Source organism: Papio anubis, chromosome 1, assembly GCF_008728515.1.
Source record: "Papio anubis isolate 15944 chromosome 1, Panubis1.0, whole genome shotgun sequence".
Taxonomy (NCBI): domain Eukaryota; kingdom Metazoa; phylum Chordata; class Mammalia; order Primates; family Cercopithecidae; genus Papio; species Papio anubis.
In genome coordinates, this window is record NC_044976.1 from 9,111,192 (window position 1) to 9,130,290 (window position 19,099).

At 41.9% G+C, this 19,099-nt stretch overlaps 1 protein-coding gene across 9 annotated transcripts in view; it reads left to right on the plus strand.

Moving 5' to 3' along the window:
• The window catches only part of KIF1B (kinesin family member 1B), a 175,154-nt gene that overhangs the window by 38,721 nt on the left and 117,334 nt on the right, over positions 1 to 19,099 (plus strand). For all 9 annotated transcript variants that reach the window (XM_021941628.2, XM_021941811.2, XM_021941579.2 and 6 more), the window contains exons 3-7: positions 4,871 to 4,947; positions 7,140 to 7,319; positions 10,829 to 10,894; positions 16,296 to 16,474; positions 17,065 to 17,176. In XM_021941628.2, coding sequence (XP_021797320.1) covers positions 4,871 to 4,947; positions 7,140 to 7,319; positions 10,829 to 10,894; positions 16,296 to 16,474; positions 17,065 to 17,176 — 614 coding nt within the window. The remainder of the gene's footprint in view (positions 1 to 4,870; positions 4,948 to 7,139; positions 7,320 to 10,828; positions 10,895 to 16,295; positions 16,475 to 17,064; positions 17,177 to 19,099) is intronic.

Below are 19,099 nucleotides of genomic sequence, written 5' to 3' on the forward strand. Positions count from 1 at the left end.
CTTTTTTTACTGAGGAGAAGAGAACAAAGGGATAAAATCTGAGTAGCCTTTCAGTCATTCTTGGTAGAATTGGTAGCTAAAAGTCTAAGTGAAATATGGCTTAAAAGCTTTATTGGCTGGGCACGGTGGCTCATGCCTGTAATCGCAGCACTTTGGGAGGCCAAGGTAGGTGGATCACCTGAGGTCAGGAGTTTGAGAACAGCCTGACCAACATGAGGAAAGAAACCCTGTCTCTACTAAACGTACAAAATTAGCCGGGTGTGGTAGTACATGCCTGTAATCCTAGATACGTGACAGGCTGAGGCAGGAGAGTTACTTGAACCCAGGAGGTGGAGGTTGCAGTGAGCTGAGATCCTACCATTGCACTCCAGCCTGGGCAACAAGAGCAAAACTCTGTCTCAAAAAAAAAAAAAAAAAGCTTTATCATTTATTTTTTGGCCCTGTCTTATGGTGTAGAGGCCTAAAAGTTTTTTGACAGCAAATTTTCTAGAGGCTAGGAGTGTTTATTATAACCATGTTTTTGAGCGGTGAGGACTACCTCAGAGGGCATACCTTGTCTCATCATTGTTCTTATTGCTAAGCTACTGAAACCTAGAATCTGACTCACACAATATGACACTCATTTCCGTTTTCTTGGTAGAGTTTGTGTGGTCATTCATCTTTTAGGAACTATAGTCCTCCTAGTTCCCTCTTTTATTTTTATTTATTTTTGAGATGGAATCTTGCTGTGTTGCCCAGGCTGGAGTGCAGCGGTGCAGTCTTAGCTCACTGCAACCTCTGCCTCCCAGGTTCAAGCAATTCTCCTGCCTCAGCCTCCCAAGTAGCTGGGATTACATGTGCGTACCACCATGCCTCCCTAACTTTTGTATTTTTTGTAGAGATGGTGTTTCACCATGTTGGCCAGGCTGGTCTCAAACTCCTGACCTCAAGTGATCCACCCTCCTCAGCCTCCCAAAGTGCTGGAATTACAGGCGTGAGTCACCGTGCCCAGCCATCAGTTTCCACTTTTAAATGAGAATTTTTTGTTTTTGTGGGTTTTTTCTTTTGTTGTTGTTGTTACTTGAGACAGGGTCTTAATCTGTCACCCAGGATGGAGTGCAGTGGCACTATCTTGGCTAACTGCAGCCTGGACCTCCCTGCGCTCAGGTGATCTTCCTGCCTAAGCCCCCTGAGTAGCTGGGAGTACAGGCACACACCACCATGCCTAGCTAACTTTTGTATTCTTTGTGGAGATGAGATTTCACCATGTTGCCCAGGCTGGTCTGAAATTCCTGTACTCCAGCAATCCTCCTGCCTGAGCTTCCCAAAGTGCTGGGATTATAAGTGTGAGTCACCGAGCCAGGCCATACAGACAGTTTTTTGGTTTTTTTTTGAGATAGAGTTTTGCTCTTTTTGCCCAGGCTGGAATATGGTGGCGTGATCTTGGCTCACTGCAACCTCCACCTCTCGGGTTCAAGTGATTCTCCTGTCTTAGCCTCCCGAGTAGCTGGGATTACAGGCGTGCCTCACCACGCCTCACTGATTTTTTATATTTTTAGCAGAGATGGAGTTTCACCATGTTGGCCAGGCTGGTGTGCAACTCCTGACCTCAGGTGATCTGCCCACCTCAGCCTCCCAAACTGCTGGGATTACAGGTATGAGCCACTGTGCCCGGCCCATAAAGAGAGTTTTGAACAATGCCTATAGTATGATTTTAGCGGGGTGGCCACGTACATGTATGTGTGCACATGTATTTCCATGAAAATGCCTTCCTGCCTTTAGCCTTGACAATGCTGCATGTAGGGAATAAGCATTTAAATGATGGTGTCTTGGCTAAGAGTGTGAACTCTGGAGCCAAACTCTCCAAAATTGCATCCTGAATCTGCCACTAGCTAGCTCTGGAGCCATGAATAACTTATTTAACCTCTCTATGATGGTTTATTTATCTGTAAAATGGGGGTAATGAAACATCTACCTCAGTGAGTGCTTGGGAGCATCAAATAGGTTAGTAGGTCTGGTGTGATGGCTCATACCTGTAATTCCAGCACTTTGGGAAGCTAAGGCATGAGGGTGGCTTGAGCCCAGGAGTTCGAGACCAGCGTGGGCAGCATAGTGAGACTCCCATCTCTACAAAAAATAAAAACAATTAGCCAGGTGTAGTGGCATGAACCTGTGGTCCTATCTACTCCAGAGGCTGTATGGGACACAGAATATCACTTGAGCCCAGGAGGTTGAGTCTGTAGTGAGTTGTGATTGTACCACTGTACTCCAGTCTGGGCCACAGAGTGAGACCCTGTCTCAGAAAAAAAAAAGGTTACTAGACATAAAGTACTTATGGCTCAGAGTAAGTGCTCTGTGAATGTTAGCTGGTTTTTAAATCTTGTATTTAATACCTCTTTGGTTAGAAGTACACTTCTTTGCTTGGATTACCATTTGCATGTGGAGAGATGTTCTTTCTAGAACCATGTCTCCTTGTCACATGATTATGTACAGTGTGAGCTTTATTAATACTTTGTCAGCATTTGAGGTTGGAACATAAATGCGTGGCTATGCCCAGTGGAATCCAGCAAGAGAGAGAACTAAGCACCGTAGCAACTGTTGCTATTTGTGTACTGAGCAACAGCTGTCTGAGACAGATTTATTTTTTAATCCTGATCTCACTAACAGCCTGGGATGTGGCCTTCCCTCAAAGGAGTGGATTGGTTGAGATGTCCAGTCTTTGAGGAGATTTCATGACCACATGCCATAAAGATTCTGTTTCATGTGAAATCTGAGGAACTAAAGCTTTGTGTATATGAGTGAGGGAGAAAGATTAAGCTTTAGCATTCATAGTCAGTCCCTGAAATATAGTGTGACTGGATTAATGACACGAGAAATCACTTTTAATGTAGGTGGTGAGATTTCATGCATTTCAGTCAAAAAAGTAATTTTGCTGTAATGTGGTTCATTTCCAAATTTTGGCTGCTAACTTACCTAGGATGGATAAACATTATCACGGAATATTTACTGAGCATCTACTAAGGGTCTGTTCTGAATACTGGTAACACGCAGTTAATTACACTCCAAAGTGACTTAGTCTGTGATCCACTATATACTGCATTACATACATACACACACTCTAATCATTTACATACTCATCAACCTTAGATTTCAGAAATAACACTATATTTGTAATAAATGCTTCATTACCAAATGCTTTTCTAAAGTACATAGTAAGATCTTCAAAGAGCTTTCATGGCCAGGTGTGGCGGCTCACACCTGTTATCCCGGCACTTTGGGAGGCCAAGGTGGGCGGATCACGAGGTCAGGAGATGGAGACCATCCTGGCTAACACGGTGAAACCCCGTCTTTACTAAAAATACAAAAAAATTAGCCGGGTGTGGTGGTGGGCGCCTGTAGTCCCAGCCACTCGGGAGGCTGAGGCAGGATAATGGCGTGAACCCGGGAGGCGGAGCTTGCAGTGAGCCGAGATTGTGCCACTGCCCTTCAGCGTGGGCGACAGAGCGAGACTCCATCTCAAAAAAAAAAAAAAGCTTCTTTCAAGTAGTAGTTGGACTCATTCAATAATTTTCTAATTTTCATTTCTCTTTTTTTTCTTGAGATGAAGTCTTACTCTGTCACCCAGGCTGGAGTACAGTACATTGATATCAGCTCACTGCAACCTCTGCTGCAACCTCTGCCTCCTGGGTTCAAGTGGTTCTCCTGCCTCAGCCTCCCCAGTAGCTGGGATTATAGGCACACACCACTATTCCTGGATAATTTTTGTATTTTTGGTAGAGACAGGATTTCACCATGTTTGCCAGGCGAGTCTCGAACTCCTGACCTCAAGTGATCCACCTGCCTTGGCCTCCCAAAATGCTGGGATTACAGGCGTGAGCCACCGCGCCCAGCCCCGTTTCTGATGTGTTCCAATATTTCAAGGCTTAACAGGTGCCTTAAAATAGTAATGTGGGCCAGGTGCGGTGGCTCATGCCTATAATCCCAGCACTTAGGGAGGCCGAGATATGCAGATCACCTGAGATCAGGAGTTCGAGACCAGCCTGGCCAACATGGTGAAATCCTGTCTCTACTAGAAATACAAAAATTAGCCGGTTGTAGTGGTGGGTGCCAGTAATCCCTGCTACTTGGGAGGCTGAGGCAGAATAATTTCTTGAACCCGGGAGGTGGAGGTTGCAGCGAGCTGAGATCGCACCACTGCACTCCAGCCTGGGGAATAGCACAAGATTCTGTCTTCAGAAAGAAAAGAATAGAAATGTGGTTCATTTCCAAATTTTGGCTGCTAACTTACCTCAGGAGGATAAACATTGTCACAGAATATTTACTGAGCATCTACTTTATAGCAGTGTCTGTTCTGAATACTGGTAACACGCAGTTAATGCTGTTGGTCTGGTTTTTCAAGTTCCATGTATAAATTATCTCTTAAAACTATGATTATTTTCATTCATTCATTCCTTTTTGAGACAGGGTCTCAAAATAGGCTGGAGTGCAGTGGCTTGATAACAGCTAACTACATCCTCAAACCTCCAGGCTCAAGCCATCCTCCCACCTCAGCTTCTTAAGTAGCTGGGACTGCAGGCGTGTGCCACCATGCTCAGCTAGTTTTTTTTTTTTTTTTTTTTTTTTGGTATTTTTTTGTAGAGACAGGGTTTCACCATATTGCCCAGGGTGATCTTGAACTCCTGACTTCTAGTGATCCACACGACTCGGACTCCCAAAATGCTGAGATTACAGGCATGAGTCACTGAGCCAAGCCTATTAATTTTTGGTTGCCCTATTCAGATTTAGTGGTATGAATTTACTGATTGGGATGTTTTGAACACACAGAATAACATGTTTAACTAAAGAACTAGTAATTGAGTGACTTATACAATGAAACGTTTTTATCTTCTAGGTATTATTAACCCAAAGAATCCAAAGGAAGCTCCAAAGTCCTTCAGCTTCGACTATTCCTACTGGTCTCATACCTCGGTGAGTACCCTCATGCCACAGTGCTTCCAGCTCCTGCCTCCTTTCCTCTTTCCTTGCCAATTTGTCTTTCCTCTTAGCTGAGCAGTTCCAAGTTTTGCTTCTTAAGTGTTGTCTAGCATGAGTTCATTCTTTGATATAGTGATATAGTATTTTCATTCATAAAGTATTTGGGTTGATGGAAAGTTTATGCACACATTTATACATAAATATATACACATATATACATATAGAACGTATTTAGTTTACACCAAATTTATACTGCATGTACACTAAATTTATACTGATTTAGACATTTCTCAAAGATTTATTTATCAGTATCTTAGGATCCTCATTACCAACATTATTGCCCATTGATCTTAGGAAATGCCAAATAATAATAATAATAATTATTATTATTTTTCTTTTGAGACGGAATTTCACTCTGTCGCCCAGGCTGGAGTACAGTGGAGCCATCTCAGCTCACTGCAACCTCTGCCTCCCAGGTTCAAGTGATTCTGCCGCCTCAGCCTCCTGAGTAGCTGGGATTACAGGCGCACAGCACTATGCCCAGCTAATTTTTGTATTTTTAGTAGAGACAGGGTTTGACCATTTTGGCCAGGCTGGTCTCGAGCTTCTGACCTTAAGTGATCCGCCCGTGTCTGCCTCCCAAAGTGCTGGGATTACAGGTGTGAGCCACTGCGCCTGGCCGGAAATGCCAAATTAAAATTGCTTAGAGTACTGTTAATTTTAAGTTGAATTTTGAGGAAATGGCCAGCAAGATTGGAATAACTATAGAGAAATTGTTTTTTTTGTTGTTGTTGTTGACCAGGCTTGTCTTGAACTCCTGACCTCCTGATCCACCTGTCTTGGTCTCCCAAAATGTTGGGATTAAAGGCGTGAGCCACCACGCCTGGCCAATTTTTTTTTTTTTAAATTGTGGTAGAGCAATGCGGGTTTTGAACATTTTGAAAGATGAAACCCTGCCTCTACTAAAAATTCCAAAAAAAAAAAAAAAAAATTAGGTGGGCTTGGTAGCGGGTGCTTGTAATCTCAGCTACTTGGGAGGCTGAGGCAGGTGAATTGCTTGAACCCAGGAGGTGGAGGTTGCAGTGAACCGAGATTGCACCACTGCACTCCAGCCTGGGTGATGGAAGGTGACTCTGTCTCAAAAAAAAAAAAAAAAAAAAAAAGGAAAGAGGCTGCAGATCCACAAGGGAATTCCCCCAAAAGATTACCAATATTTAAAATGCAGAGTAGGGCCCTTCCTGGCACCCTTACTCAGTGTGGAACCCCAAATGTTGCTGCTTCTTAGGGATTGTTGATAGAGTTTACTTCTGCATCGTTCATCACTTTGTTATATGTTTTTGGTTTTATTTTTCCTGTTTTGTATTTATTTATTGTTTTTAGACTGAGTCTCACTGCATTGCCTAGGCTGGAGTGCAGTGGCGTGATCTCAGCTCACTGCAACCTACGTCTCCCGGGTTCAAGCAGTTCTCCTGCTTTGGCCTCCTGAGTAGCTGGGATTACAGGCAGGTGCCACCACACCTGGCTAATTTTTTGAATTTTTAGTAGAGATGGAGTTTCGCCATGTTGGCCAGGCTGGTCTCGAACTCCTGTCCTCAAGTGATCTGCCCACCTTGGCCTCCCAGAGTGATGGGATTACAGGCATGAGCCACTTGTGCCCGGCCCTGGGGAATAGATGTCAGTAAACTATTGACAAAGCCTAATTGTCAAGGGAAGGGACTGAGAAGGGGATTGGAAACGCTGTTTCCTGAAAGCTATGTTTATTGAGAAACAGCCCAGTAGCTGGAGTGAGTTCAAAGAAGTATTTTTATATGTGGACTTTGACCTTTGGTCTTTTATTGTCATTTTCCACTTAAGAAAATCTTGGCTCTGTGAATGAAAGAGTGATACTTTTAAGGTTATAGAAAACGAAATATAATCATGCCAGATAATTTTATATAGATATTTTTATGTATGACTGACCTGGATGACTGTAATAGTGCATGTGTTTGTGAGTGTGTGTGTGTGTGCGCGCGCACGTGTATTTAATGAGAAAAATAAACTTGTGTATAGGGGGCTTAAAAAATATGTAGTGAATTTTAGGTGACTGTTCTGATTCCAGACGCTTTTGTTTATTATGGAAGCAATCAAGTAAGTATAGGAAGAAATACGAATAGAAGGTCATTTATTTCTCCTTTTACTCTTTACAGCCCGAAGATCCCTGTTTTGCATCTCAAAACCGTGTGTACAATGACATTGGCAAGGAAATGCTCTTACACGCCTTTGAGGGATATAATGTCTGTATATTTGCCTATGGGCAGACTGGTGCTGGAAAATCTTATACAATGATGGGTAAACAAGAAGAAAGCCAGGCTGGCATCATTCCACAGGTGAAAAACAAAACAAAACACAAATCTTCTGTTCATTATTACTGTTAGTCTTAAATTGCTTTAACAGTTATTTTTATTTGACGAACATTTATTCGGGGATTATTTTATGTCAGGCACAAAGATGAACAACCCATTATTTTCCCTCAGAAGAGCTTACAGTTGAATGGGAAGGATTGACATGTACACATGTCTGTCATTAAAGGTGGGAAAGTCAGTGTTTTCTAATGATTTTGCCATATATCCAATGCCATATTATTTTATCATTTGAAAAGTGTTACCAGCTTGTTAAAGCTCTGTTCTAAGTCCTGGAGATCCCTGGGGAATATTGTTGATCTGATTTTTTTCCAAATTCCATCACCTCTGAAGAATGTGATTATTTTTTGTTTTTTTGATAGCCTTATTCGGAGATACTTTCTTTTTATTTTCCTAATTTAATACTATTACTTTAAACGTCAAACACTCTGAGATTCTCCCTTTTTTTTTTTTAGAGCAGTTAATATTACTGGATTTGATCCTTTATTGTTTGGGAATGAAGAAGAGTTCTGACATAGATATTTATTTATTTTTATTTTCATTATTTGTTTCACTTAGGATTTAATGGTGAAAGACATAAGTATTTAAAAAGAACTTCATTATTTACTTACTTATTTGAGACGGGGTCTCACTCTGTTGCTCATGCTGGAGTGCGGTGGTGTGATCATGGCTCACTGAGGCCTTGACCTCCCAGGCTCAAGTGATCCTCCTGCCTTAGCCTCCAGAGTAGCTGGGACTACAGCAATGTGCCACCACACCTAGCTAATTTTTTAATAAAAAAAAATTTTTTTTTTGAGACAGAGTCTCGCTCTGTTGCCCAGGCTGGAGTGCAGTGGCTCCATCTTGGCTTACTGCAACCTCCGCCTCCTGGGTTCAAGCGATTCTCCTGCCTCAGCCTCCCGAGTAGCTGGGACAATAGGTGCCCGCCACCATGCCCAGCCATTTTTAGTAGAGACGGGGTTTCACCATGTTGGTCAGGCTGGTCTGAATCTCCTGACCTCAGGCAGTCTGCCCGCCTCGGCCTCCCAAAGTGCAGGGATCACAGGCATGAGCCACCATGCCCAGCCTTTAAAATTTTTTTGTAGAGACAGGGTCTCACCATGTTGTGCAGGCTGGTCTCAAACTCCTGGGCTCAGGATGATCTGCCTACCTTGACTTCTGGAAGTGCTGGGATTACAGACATGAGCCACTGTGCGGGGCCTAAAAACTTAAGGAAAAAAAAGATTAAGTGAGAAAATTGTATTTAAAATTTTCCTTTTATAGTCATGCATCACTTAAGGGTGGGGGTACATTTTGAGAAATGCATCATTAGTTGTTAGGTGCTTTTGTCGTTGTACAAATATCATAGAGTGTACTTACACAAACCCTACAAGGTATAAACTACTGCATACCTAGACTACATTGTAGAGCCTGTTGCTCCGAGGCTGTCAACCTGTGTAGCATGTTACTGTACTGAATAGGCAATTATAATAGAATGGTAAGTATTTGTGTATCTAAACTAGAAAAGTACAGTAAAAATATGATATAAAAGATTTAAAATGGCACACCTGCATAGTGCTCTTACAATGGAGCTTGCAGGACTGGAAGTTGCTCTGGGTGAGTCAGTGAGTGAGTGGTGAGTGAATGTGAAGGCCTAGGACATTGCTGTACACTATTGTAGACTTTATAAATGCTGCACACTTAGGCTACACTAAATTTAATTTTAGAAACAGTTTCCTTTCAATAATAAATTAACCTTAGTTAAATTACTGTAACCTTTTTACTTTATAAACTTCAAAAATTTTTAAACTTTCTGATCCTTTTATAATAACCTTTAGTTTAAAACACAAACAGGCCCAGCATGGTGGCTCACGCCTGTAATCCCATCACTTTGGGAGGCCAAGGCAGGTGGATACCAGAGGTCAGGAGTTTGAGACCAGCCTGACCAACATGGCGAAACCCCCTGTCTACTAAAAATACAAAAAAATGAACCGGGCATGGTGGCGCATGCCTGTAATCCCAGCTTCTTGGGAGGCTGAGGCAGGAGAATTGCTTGAACCCAGGAAACGGAGGTTGCAGTGAGCCGAGATCGCGCCATTATACTTTAGCATGGTCAGCAAGAGTGAAACTCCGTCTCAAAAAAAAAAAAAAAAAAAACAACCACACTCACAAACACATTGTACAGCTGTACAAAAATGTTTTCTTTCTTCATATCCTTATTCTATAAGCTTTTTTGTATTTTTTAGTTTTTTTTTTTCCTTGAGACAGAGTCTTGCTTTGTCACCTAGACTGGAGTACAGTGGTGCTGTCTCACTCACTGCAGTCTCTGCTTCCTGGGTTCAATCAATTCTTGTGCCTCAGCCTCCTGAGAGCTGGGACTACAGGCACATACCACCATGTCTGGCTAATTTTTGTATTTTTAGTAGAGACGAGGTTTCACAATGTTGGCTGGGCTGGTCTTGAACTCTTGGCCTCAAGTGATCTGCCTGCCTTGGCCTCCCAAAGTGCTGAGATTTACAGGCGTGAGCCACTGCACCTGGCCAAATTTTTTTTTTTTTTTTTTTTTTTAAGACAGAGTTTCACTCTTCTTACCCAGGCTGGAGTGTAGTAGCACAATCTTGGCTCACTGCAACCTACGCCTCCAGGGTTCAAGCTATTCTCCTGCTTCAGCCTCCAGAATAGCTGGGACTATTTTTGTATTTTTAGTAGAGATGGGGTTTCACCATGTTGGCCAAGATGTTCTCGATCTCCTGACCTTATGATCTGCCTGCCTTGGCCTCCGGAAGTGCTGGGATTACAGGCATGAGCCACCACTCCCAGCCCAAATTTTTAATTTTTGAAAAAAAATTTAAACTTTTTTTTTTTTTTTTGAGACGGAGTCTGGCTCTGTCGCCCAGGCTGGAGCGCAGTGGCCGGATCTCAGTTCACTGCAAGCTCCGCCTCCCGGGTTTGCGCCATTCTCCTGCCTCAGCCTCCGGAATAGCTGGGACTACAGGCACCTGCCACCTCGCCCGGCTAGTTTTTTGTATTTTTTTAGTAGAGACAGGGTTTCACCGTGTTAGCCAGGATGGTCTCGATCTCCTGACCTCGTGATCCGCCCGTCTCGGCCTCCCAAAGTGCTGGGATTACAGGCTTGAGCCACCGCGCCTGGCCAAAAAATTTAAACTTTTTTGTTAAAAACTAAGATACACATTTATTAGCCTAGGCCTACACAGGGTCAGTATCATCAAGATATCACTAGGTGATAGGAATTTTCCAGCTTTCTTATAATCTTAGGGGGATCACTCTCATATATGCAGTCCATCATTGACCGAATCATGGTTATGCGATGCATGACTGACTTTATTCTAAGCATTAATCATATCTTGATGTTTATGACATAATATGTTTTGAGACAGAGTGAGAAAGGATGTCTGGCTAATTCATTGAGCATGCATGGATAACTTAATACTCCTCTCATTTGGGCTATTCATGCCTCTCTCATTCTGCTTCCCTAGTTATGTGAAGAACTCTTTGAGAAAATCAATGACAACTGTAATGAAGAAATGTCTTACTCTGTAGAGGTGAGTACAGCCGTGGGTTGACACCATAGGCCCTTGTTTTCCATTCTCTCAAGCATCACTTAAATGGCTCCAAATTATGACTGTGGTACAGATCACTTTACCATTCCTTCATTTTTGTCCTTTTAGGCTATTTCTGGGTTTGAGGTATAATGAATAGTGTCCTGCTTTAATCTTTTTTTGGGGGAGTGCCTGGTGGTGACAGGGTCTCACTCTTGCCCAGGCCCTGGAGTGCAGTGGCATGATCACAGCTCACTGCAGCCTTGACCTTCTGGGCCCAAGCGATCTTACCCTCCCTCAGCTTCTCAAATAGTTGGGACAACAGGTGTGTGCCACCACCACCCCTGGATACTTGATTTTTTTGTAGAGATGGAGTTTCCCTATGTTGCCCAGGTTGGTGTTGAACTCTTGGGCTCAAGCAATCTTGCCTCCTCCACCTCTGAAAGTACTAGGGTTACAGTGTGAATCACTGAGCCCAGCCACAATTAAATCTTTGTTGATAAGTCTGTGCATTTATTTTCAGTTATTATCTTTTGTATGTTTCTTGTTTTTTAAATAATACATTTGAATTGCCAAATGCCTTTTTGGAAAATAATGCTGTGTAACAGTTTTCAATCACATCAGGAGGATGTAAGCACCCACTGTGTCCTTGCCAACATTTTTGTTTTTTAAACTTTGCTAATTTGATAATGTAAGTATTCTCTTACTTAAATTTGAATTTCTTTGATTATTAGTGTGGTTGAACATCTTGTAAATTATGCATATGCTTGTTCGTATGCATTGGGTTCACAATGTTTTTCTGATTCATTTGTGGGAACTCTTCTTTAATATTGTTAATAATGGTTTTTGACAGGCATAGGTTTTAAATATATATAATCAAATCTTCCCCTTTCCTACTTTTTAAATTGCTAATAAAAACTTGGAAAGTAATTATCCATCCTGTGTTTACCCTGGCTCTTTCATGAAGTCTATAGAATTACTTTATACACGTTTACTTATTTGATAAATATTCTTTCTGTTTTGTATGTGCTTTAAGAAGCTGTTTTGGGGCTCACACCTGTGATCCCAGCACTTCGGGAGGTGAATGGATTACTTGAGGCCAGGAGTTTGAGACCAGCGTGGCCAACCTGGCAAAACTCCGTCTCTACTAAAAACACAAAAAAATTAGCTGGCTGTGGTGGTGCACACCTGTAATCCCAGTGACTCAGGAGTCTGAGGCAGGAGAATCCCTTGAACTCGGTGAGGCAGAGGTTGCAGTGAGCCAAGATCATGCCAGTGCACCCAGCCTGGAGTCTGTCTCAAAAAAAAAAAAAAAAAAAGAAAGTAACTGCTGTTTCTCTCTCTCCCTCCCTCTCTCTCTCACCCCCCCGCCACCACACCCTTTTTTGGTATTCACTTTCATAGTAACTGAAATTATTAAAGTGTTCTGTTACCAAGAGTCTGTTTTGAAAAAATAGGCTGCCTTTTAAGCAATCTCGAGATTTTTTTTCTTTTCTTTTTGGCATATGTTGTGATTCTCTGTAGGCTTACAGCATTTCATTCCTAGTTAATTCATTTAATTGCTTTGGAGTTTTTTCTTCACCTATAAGGTGTTGCATAAATGTGTAAATTCCAAGGAATTCTGTCTTGTGACTGTCATATACCAAAAAGAGAATGTGCTGCCCTAAGCATATTTTCATTAAAATGAATTTTCTGATTGTCCCATAGTTATACTTTTTTTGAATCAGGTGATAGAATTTTTGAGCTTACAGATAATAAAAGAAGATGCTCTTTTCTTTCTTATTCGAGTTCCCAGGCTTAACTTGGAGTGGAGCATAGGTTCCTAATTGACACTGTGGTTTCTTGCTACATTTGCGGGACCTCTCTACCTGCCTCTTTTACTTCCTTCCCTGTTTACTCTGCTTCACCCATACTGGCTTTTTTGCTGTTTCAAGAACATACCAGAAACATTCCTGCTTCAAGGCCTCTACATTTACTTCTCTTCCTGCCTGAAATGTTGTTCGCTTGTATGTCATTTTGACTTAAGTTTCTCACGTTCTTCAAGTCTGCTTAAATCACATTCTTCAAGTCTGCTTAAATCACACACTCTCAGTGAGGCTTACCTTGACTACCTTATTTAATACTGTATCTTGCCCTTTACCCCACATCCTGAGCTCTCTTCCCCTGTTCTATTTTCTCTTTTCCATCGTACTCATCATGTTCTAACATGCTTTCTCAGTTACTTATTTTTTATGTTTGTTGTTTATGATCAGTGTCCCTTGCTAGAAGCATAAGCTCACTGGGGGAGGGTTCTTTGTCTGTTTTATTTAGTGATGTATACCAATTGCCTAGTGCCTGTAAGAGAACAGTCCTCAGTGAGTTGGATTTGCCAGGTCGCATCTGGAGTGGTTAGTGCAGAAGTAAAAGAAATGATGGCTTTGGATGGATTCACATATCAGAGAATAAGGAATGAAGCACATGAACTTTTACCCAGATTATTTGGGTTCTCTTTGTCTCACATTTGTGTGAAAAGGGACGAGTGTTCCAAAAGATGTAATATATTCCAGGGATTCAGGATTGTATGTACACATTTAAGTACACAGCAATGATTGAAGAATCATCTCACTTTCTAGGATGACTTGCTGTCAGAAAGAATATTTATTGTTCTTTTATTTTACTCTCATAATAGATTAATTACTTTAGCTTTCAGGGTTGTCTTTTTTTTTTGGAGACGGAGTCTCACTCTCACCCAGGCTGGAGTACAGTGGCATGATATTTGCTCACTGCAACCTCCGCCTCCCAGGTTCAAGCAATTCTCCTGCCTCAGGCTCCTGAGAGGCTGGGATTACAGGCGCCTGCCAGCACACCTGGCTAATTTTCTGTATTTTTAGTAGACACAGGATTTCACCAGTTGTCCAAGCTGGTCTCGAACTCCTAACCTCGTGATCCGCCTGCCTTGGCCTCCCAAAGTGCTGGGATTATAGGTGTGAGCCACTGCACCTGACTTTTTTTTCTTTTCTTTTTTTTTTTTTTTTAAGACAAGGTCTCGTTCTGTTACCCAGACTGGAATACAAGGGTGCAAACAGGGCTCGCTGCAGCCTTGACCTCCTGGGCTCAGTGATCTTCCTGCCTCAGCCTCCTGAGTTATTTGCACCACAAGCATCTGCCACAGTGCGTGACTCCCAAAGTGCTGAGATTACAGGAATGAGCTACTGCATCTGGCCAAGTTCTCAATTTTTTTTAAATGGATTTTATTATTTTATTTTATTTTTTATTTATTTTTAGAGACAGAATCTCTCTGTCTCCCAGGCTGGAGTGCAGTGGCATGATCTCGGCTTACTGCATCACCAACCTCCTGGGCTTGAGTGATCCTCCCATCTCAGCCTCCCGAGTGGCTGGGACCACAGGCACACACTACCATGCCTGGCTAATTCTTTGTATTTTTGGTAGAGATGAGGTTTTACCATGTTACCCAGGTTGGTCTCGAACTCCTGAGCTCAAGCAATCTGCCCACCTCGACCTCCCAAAGTGCAGGGATTCCAGGCGTGAGCCAACACGTCCGACCTTTAATTGATTTTAAAATACAAAATAAGGCTGGGTGTGGTGGCTCACGCCTGGAATCCCTGCACTTCGGGAGGCTGAGATGGGAGGATTGCTCGAGCCCAGGAGTTCAAGACCAGCCTGGGCAAAACGGTGAGACCGTGTTTCTGCAAAAAAATTTTTTTTTCATTAGCTAGGTGTGGTGTTATGTGCCTGTAGTCCCAGTTACTCCAGTGACTGAGGCAGGAGGATTGCTTAAGCCCAGGAAGTCGAGGCTGCAGTGAGCCGTGTTTGAGCCACTGCACTCTAGCCTGGGTGACAGAGTAAGATACAGTCTCAAAAAATATATAAAAATAAAAATAAAATACAGTATAAAAATACAGTTAGAGACTGAATGAAAGAAAACGGCAATAGAAATGGAATTAAGGTTCCATTCCAGATACTCTGAAAATGTGTCCATAGACATTTAAAGTTTAAAAATGCAGGAGCTGTAGTGTAAGCTTGAATAGCTCCATGATACAGAAGGATCTGTTTCCTGGGTAGCATCATAATGTGGCCTATTGTGATGAATTTACCCTAGTTCAGAGCCTTGTTTGCTTAGAAGTCTGATTTTGTAGATTCATCAAGAAAAGGACTGTCCTTAAAAGTTAAGACTTGAGTAAAGCTCATTTGACTGATGTTATGAAACCAACTTGTTGGTTTGTTAACTTTCCCATGAGAAATAACTATTACTAAGGCTAGAACACTCAAGCCATTTGCAAGACTATTTAATATATTATCTTTCTGTGGACAGACCTCTCTGTTGGAACCCTGTTGGTTGTTTGGTGTGCATGGAATTAGAGGGAGAGGAGTTGCTTAGATACGTGTTTAATTGCCCCAGGTTAAGAAATGATAGCTTAATGCATTAATCACCATGATCGAATGGTCCTGCCAATGAGACAAGAATTTATGAAGTGTGTTGTCTGAGGCTTCTTTCTCCCTCACAGATCTTGGATAGGTCCTGCCACCACCAGCTTTCATGCTGGTCAACCCTCATCTCTTCTGGTGGATACATTGTCCATAGTAACAGTCTGGTGAGCTTTAAAGAATTAGCATCACCTGTCTGTTTTGTCTTCTCTGCTCTCTAATATTTATATTGTTCCTTGGTTTTAACTCTAATAGAAGTCTTATTTCCAAGTTCTTGGAGTAACCTCAATGCAAATCCTAGTTACTGACAATAGTATACATTTTAAAAAACATTGATAACTGATAAATTGCTACTCAAATATCTTTTAGCAGTCACTACATTCCAGAGATAATCTGTTTACCTCTCCCTTACAGAGAGAGTCTGAAGGCTGGTTCTACCCTATGCAGTGTGATGATCTGTGTGTGTTGTTAATAGAATAAAAGTGCCTAGGGTTATGGCATTTAACTTTGTAAAGGTTGCTGATCTCTAATTTTAGAACTTTTAATAAAAGTTAAAAAAATTTTTTTGTTCCGTATGTGATTTCTTTTTTCTTTTTCTTTTCTTTTCTTTCTTTTTTTTTTTTTTTTTTTTTTTTAAGACAGAGTCTCACTCTGTCACCCAGGCGGAAGTGCAGTGGCGTGATCTCGGCTCACTCCAACCTCCACCCCCCAGGTACAGGCAATTTCTCCTGCCTTAGCCTCCCGAGTAGCTGAGACTACAGGCATGCACCACCACGCCTGACTCCTTTTTGTATTTTTAGTAGAGACGGGATTTCACCATGTTGGCCAGGCTGGTCTCGAACTCCTAGTTCGAGTGATCTCAAGTGATCCGCCCTCCTTGGCCTCCCAAAGTGTTGGGATTACAGGCGTGAGCCACCGCACCCGGCCTCTGTATGTGATTTCTTTTTCTCTCTAATTCACTTTACTAATTTGTTCATAGGTGAGCTACATGGAAATTTACTGTGAGAGAGTACGAGATTTGCTGAATCCAAAAAACAAGGGTAATTTGCGTGTGCGTGAACACCCACTTCTTGGACCCTATGTGGAGGATCTGTCCAAGTTGGCAGTTACTTCCTACACAGACATTGCTGACCTCATGGATGCTGGGAACAAAGCCAGGTATGGTGGGAAATAGAGTAATGACTGAGGTCTTTGGCACCTTTTGAGGTCCTTTTTTCCCAGTTAAGTGTTTGAAGCCACATTTATAGCTATGAAAGTTGCTTTTATTGTAGAGTCCTCTGATCCTTTGACTGTGCTGTAACAGTGAGGGCTTCAGCGTGTTGGGTTAAGTGTCTTTCTTCCATCTAAACAGTGCATTGCTGAAACATGTTAGAGCTCTGGTTAAGTTTTACTCTTAGGTTTTCATCAAGTCATGGTAAAATGTTAGTTACCATGTATATATGTGGCTATGGTAGTAATTGATTCTGGAATAAATGAGCACCAATAAAGAATAAAAATTAAATGCTTCATTGGTTTCTAAAGGGATAGCTGGAGTATGAAAAATGATTCTGATGGGGTGCCTTTGGAACTTGATGGGCTCACAAATAAGGCAGTATTGAGAGCAGTTGTGTAAGTGACAGTCTTGCAATCTGTGAATAAGTTTAAGACTATTGCTTGTGATTGTTATGCTTATAATGTGGAGCCTGCTGTCCATTTCAACTCTCATCTAAGAATTCCATTGTCACGTGGTCACCTTTATGTTTATTTAGGACAGTGGCAGCTACGAACATGAATGAAACAAGTAGCCGTTCCCACGCTGTGTTTACGATTGTTTTCACCCAGAAGAAACACGATAATGAGACCAACCTTTCCACTGAGAAGGTAGGAGAACTTCAGTCTGTAGGCTTGAGTTGTGAAGGATGGAGATTTTGAGAAGTTCCTTTTGTTGCCCTCTGCTGTTTGTGGAAGGTTGGGTGTTGGGAGGTGCTCTTTTACTTGATGGAGGGTGTTTTAAATTTGTCTTCCACCCTACACCAGTTTTCTGTATAGATTCTTAAATGAAGTTGCAAGATAGAGAATAGAGTTAGGAAAAAAAACAATCCAGGACTTTGGGTCTCAAAAACTACTCAATACAAGACATTTAAGCAGTCTTGTGGGAGAAAGTTCTTTCTTTTCTTCTTCTTGACTGAACCTTTTTATTATTACCATGTTAGTTGCCTTTGGTATGTGTATTCTTTTTTTTTTTTTTTTTTTTTTGAGCTATGATACTGTTATAGTGGGATTAAATGTTGAAGCAAATGATATGTTTTATTCCTGGAAAGTAACTCCACAACAGTTCTGATGTTCTTCAAATACCTTTCCTGCTTATTGATTTTTCATTTTCTATAGTGGTTAAATGTCACAGACTTTAGAGTTAGATTGCTTGCTTTGAATTCTTATTCTGCCACTCTTCAGCTATGTTACTTTGCGCAAACTACTTAACCTCTTTGTTCCTCAGTTTCCCCATCCATAACAGCCTGATAGGATTGTTAAAAGGATTACATGTTAATATAGGTTAAGTGCATACAATAATGTCTGGCACAGAGTAGCCACTCAGTAATGTCAATCTTATTGTTAGTAATAAAAAATTTATGTTGAATACTACTCTATCTACATTCCTAAGAAGGATGCAACTGGGTAATAAAAAATTTATGTTGAATACTACTCTATCTACATTCCTAAGAAGGATGCAACTGGATTTTTAAACTTGAAGTTAGGTTTATTGTACTGGCAATTATAAAAGATCCTTTGCCTTATAAAATGAGTACTTTAGATACCACTGTCAACAATTATTAGAATCACCTTTTATTTGTTGACTTATTTCTAGCTGAAAATGATTTTTAAAAATATACTCCTGCTAGGCTGGGCGCAGTGGCTCACGCCTGTAATCCCAGAACTTTGGGAGGCCAAGGTGGGCGGATCAGGAGGTCAGGAGGTCAGGAGTTCGGGACCAGCCTGGCCAGCATGGTGAAACATTGTCTCTACTAAAAATACAAAAAAATTGGCTGGGCGTGGTGGTGCATGCCTGTGGTCCCAGCTGTTCAAGAGGCTGAGGCAGGAGAATCGCTTGAACCCAGGAGGCAGAGGTTGCAGTGAGCCGAGATCGTGCCACTGCACTCCAGCATGGGTGACAGAGCGAGACTCTGTCTCAAAAAGAAAAACAAAAAACAAAAAACTCCTGCTGGGCACCGTGGCTCACACTTGTAATCCAAGCACTTTGGGAGGTTGAGGCGGGAGGATCACCTGAGATCAGGAGTTCGAGACCAGCCTGGTCAACACGGTGAAACCCAGTCTCTACTAAAAATACAAAAAATTAGCCGCTCATGGTGGTGTGTGCCAGTAATCCCAGCTACTCCAGAGGCTGAGGCAGGAGAATCGCTTGAACCTGGGAGGCGGAGAGTGCAGTGAGCTGAGGTCGTGCCATTGCACTTCAGCCTCGGTGATAAGAGCAAAACTTCATCTCAAAAAAAAAAAATCAAACTTCTTATATAGGTGATCAAACAACTTGCTTAGCCAGAGGTTATAATGTTAGTGCTATTTATTAGTTAGTATTTATCTGAATGCCAGTAAAGAACATTGTATATAAAAATGTTTTGGCCGGGCGCGGTGGCTGAAGCCTGTAATCTCAGCACTTTGGGAGGCCGAGACGGGTGGATCACGAGGTCAGGAGATCAAGACCATCCTGGCGAACATGGTGAAACCCCATCTCTACTAAAAAAAAAAATACAAAAAAACTAGCTGGGCGAGGTGGCGGGCTCCTGTAGT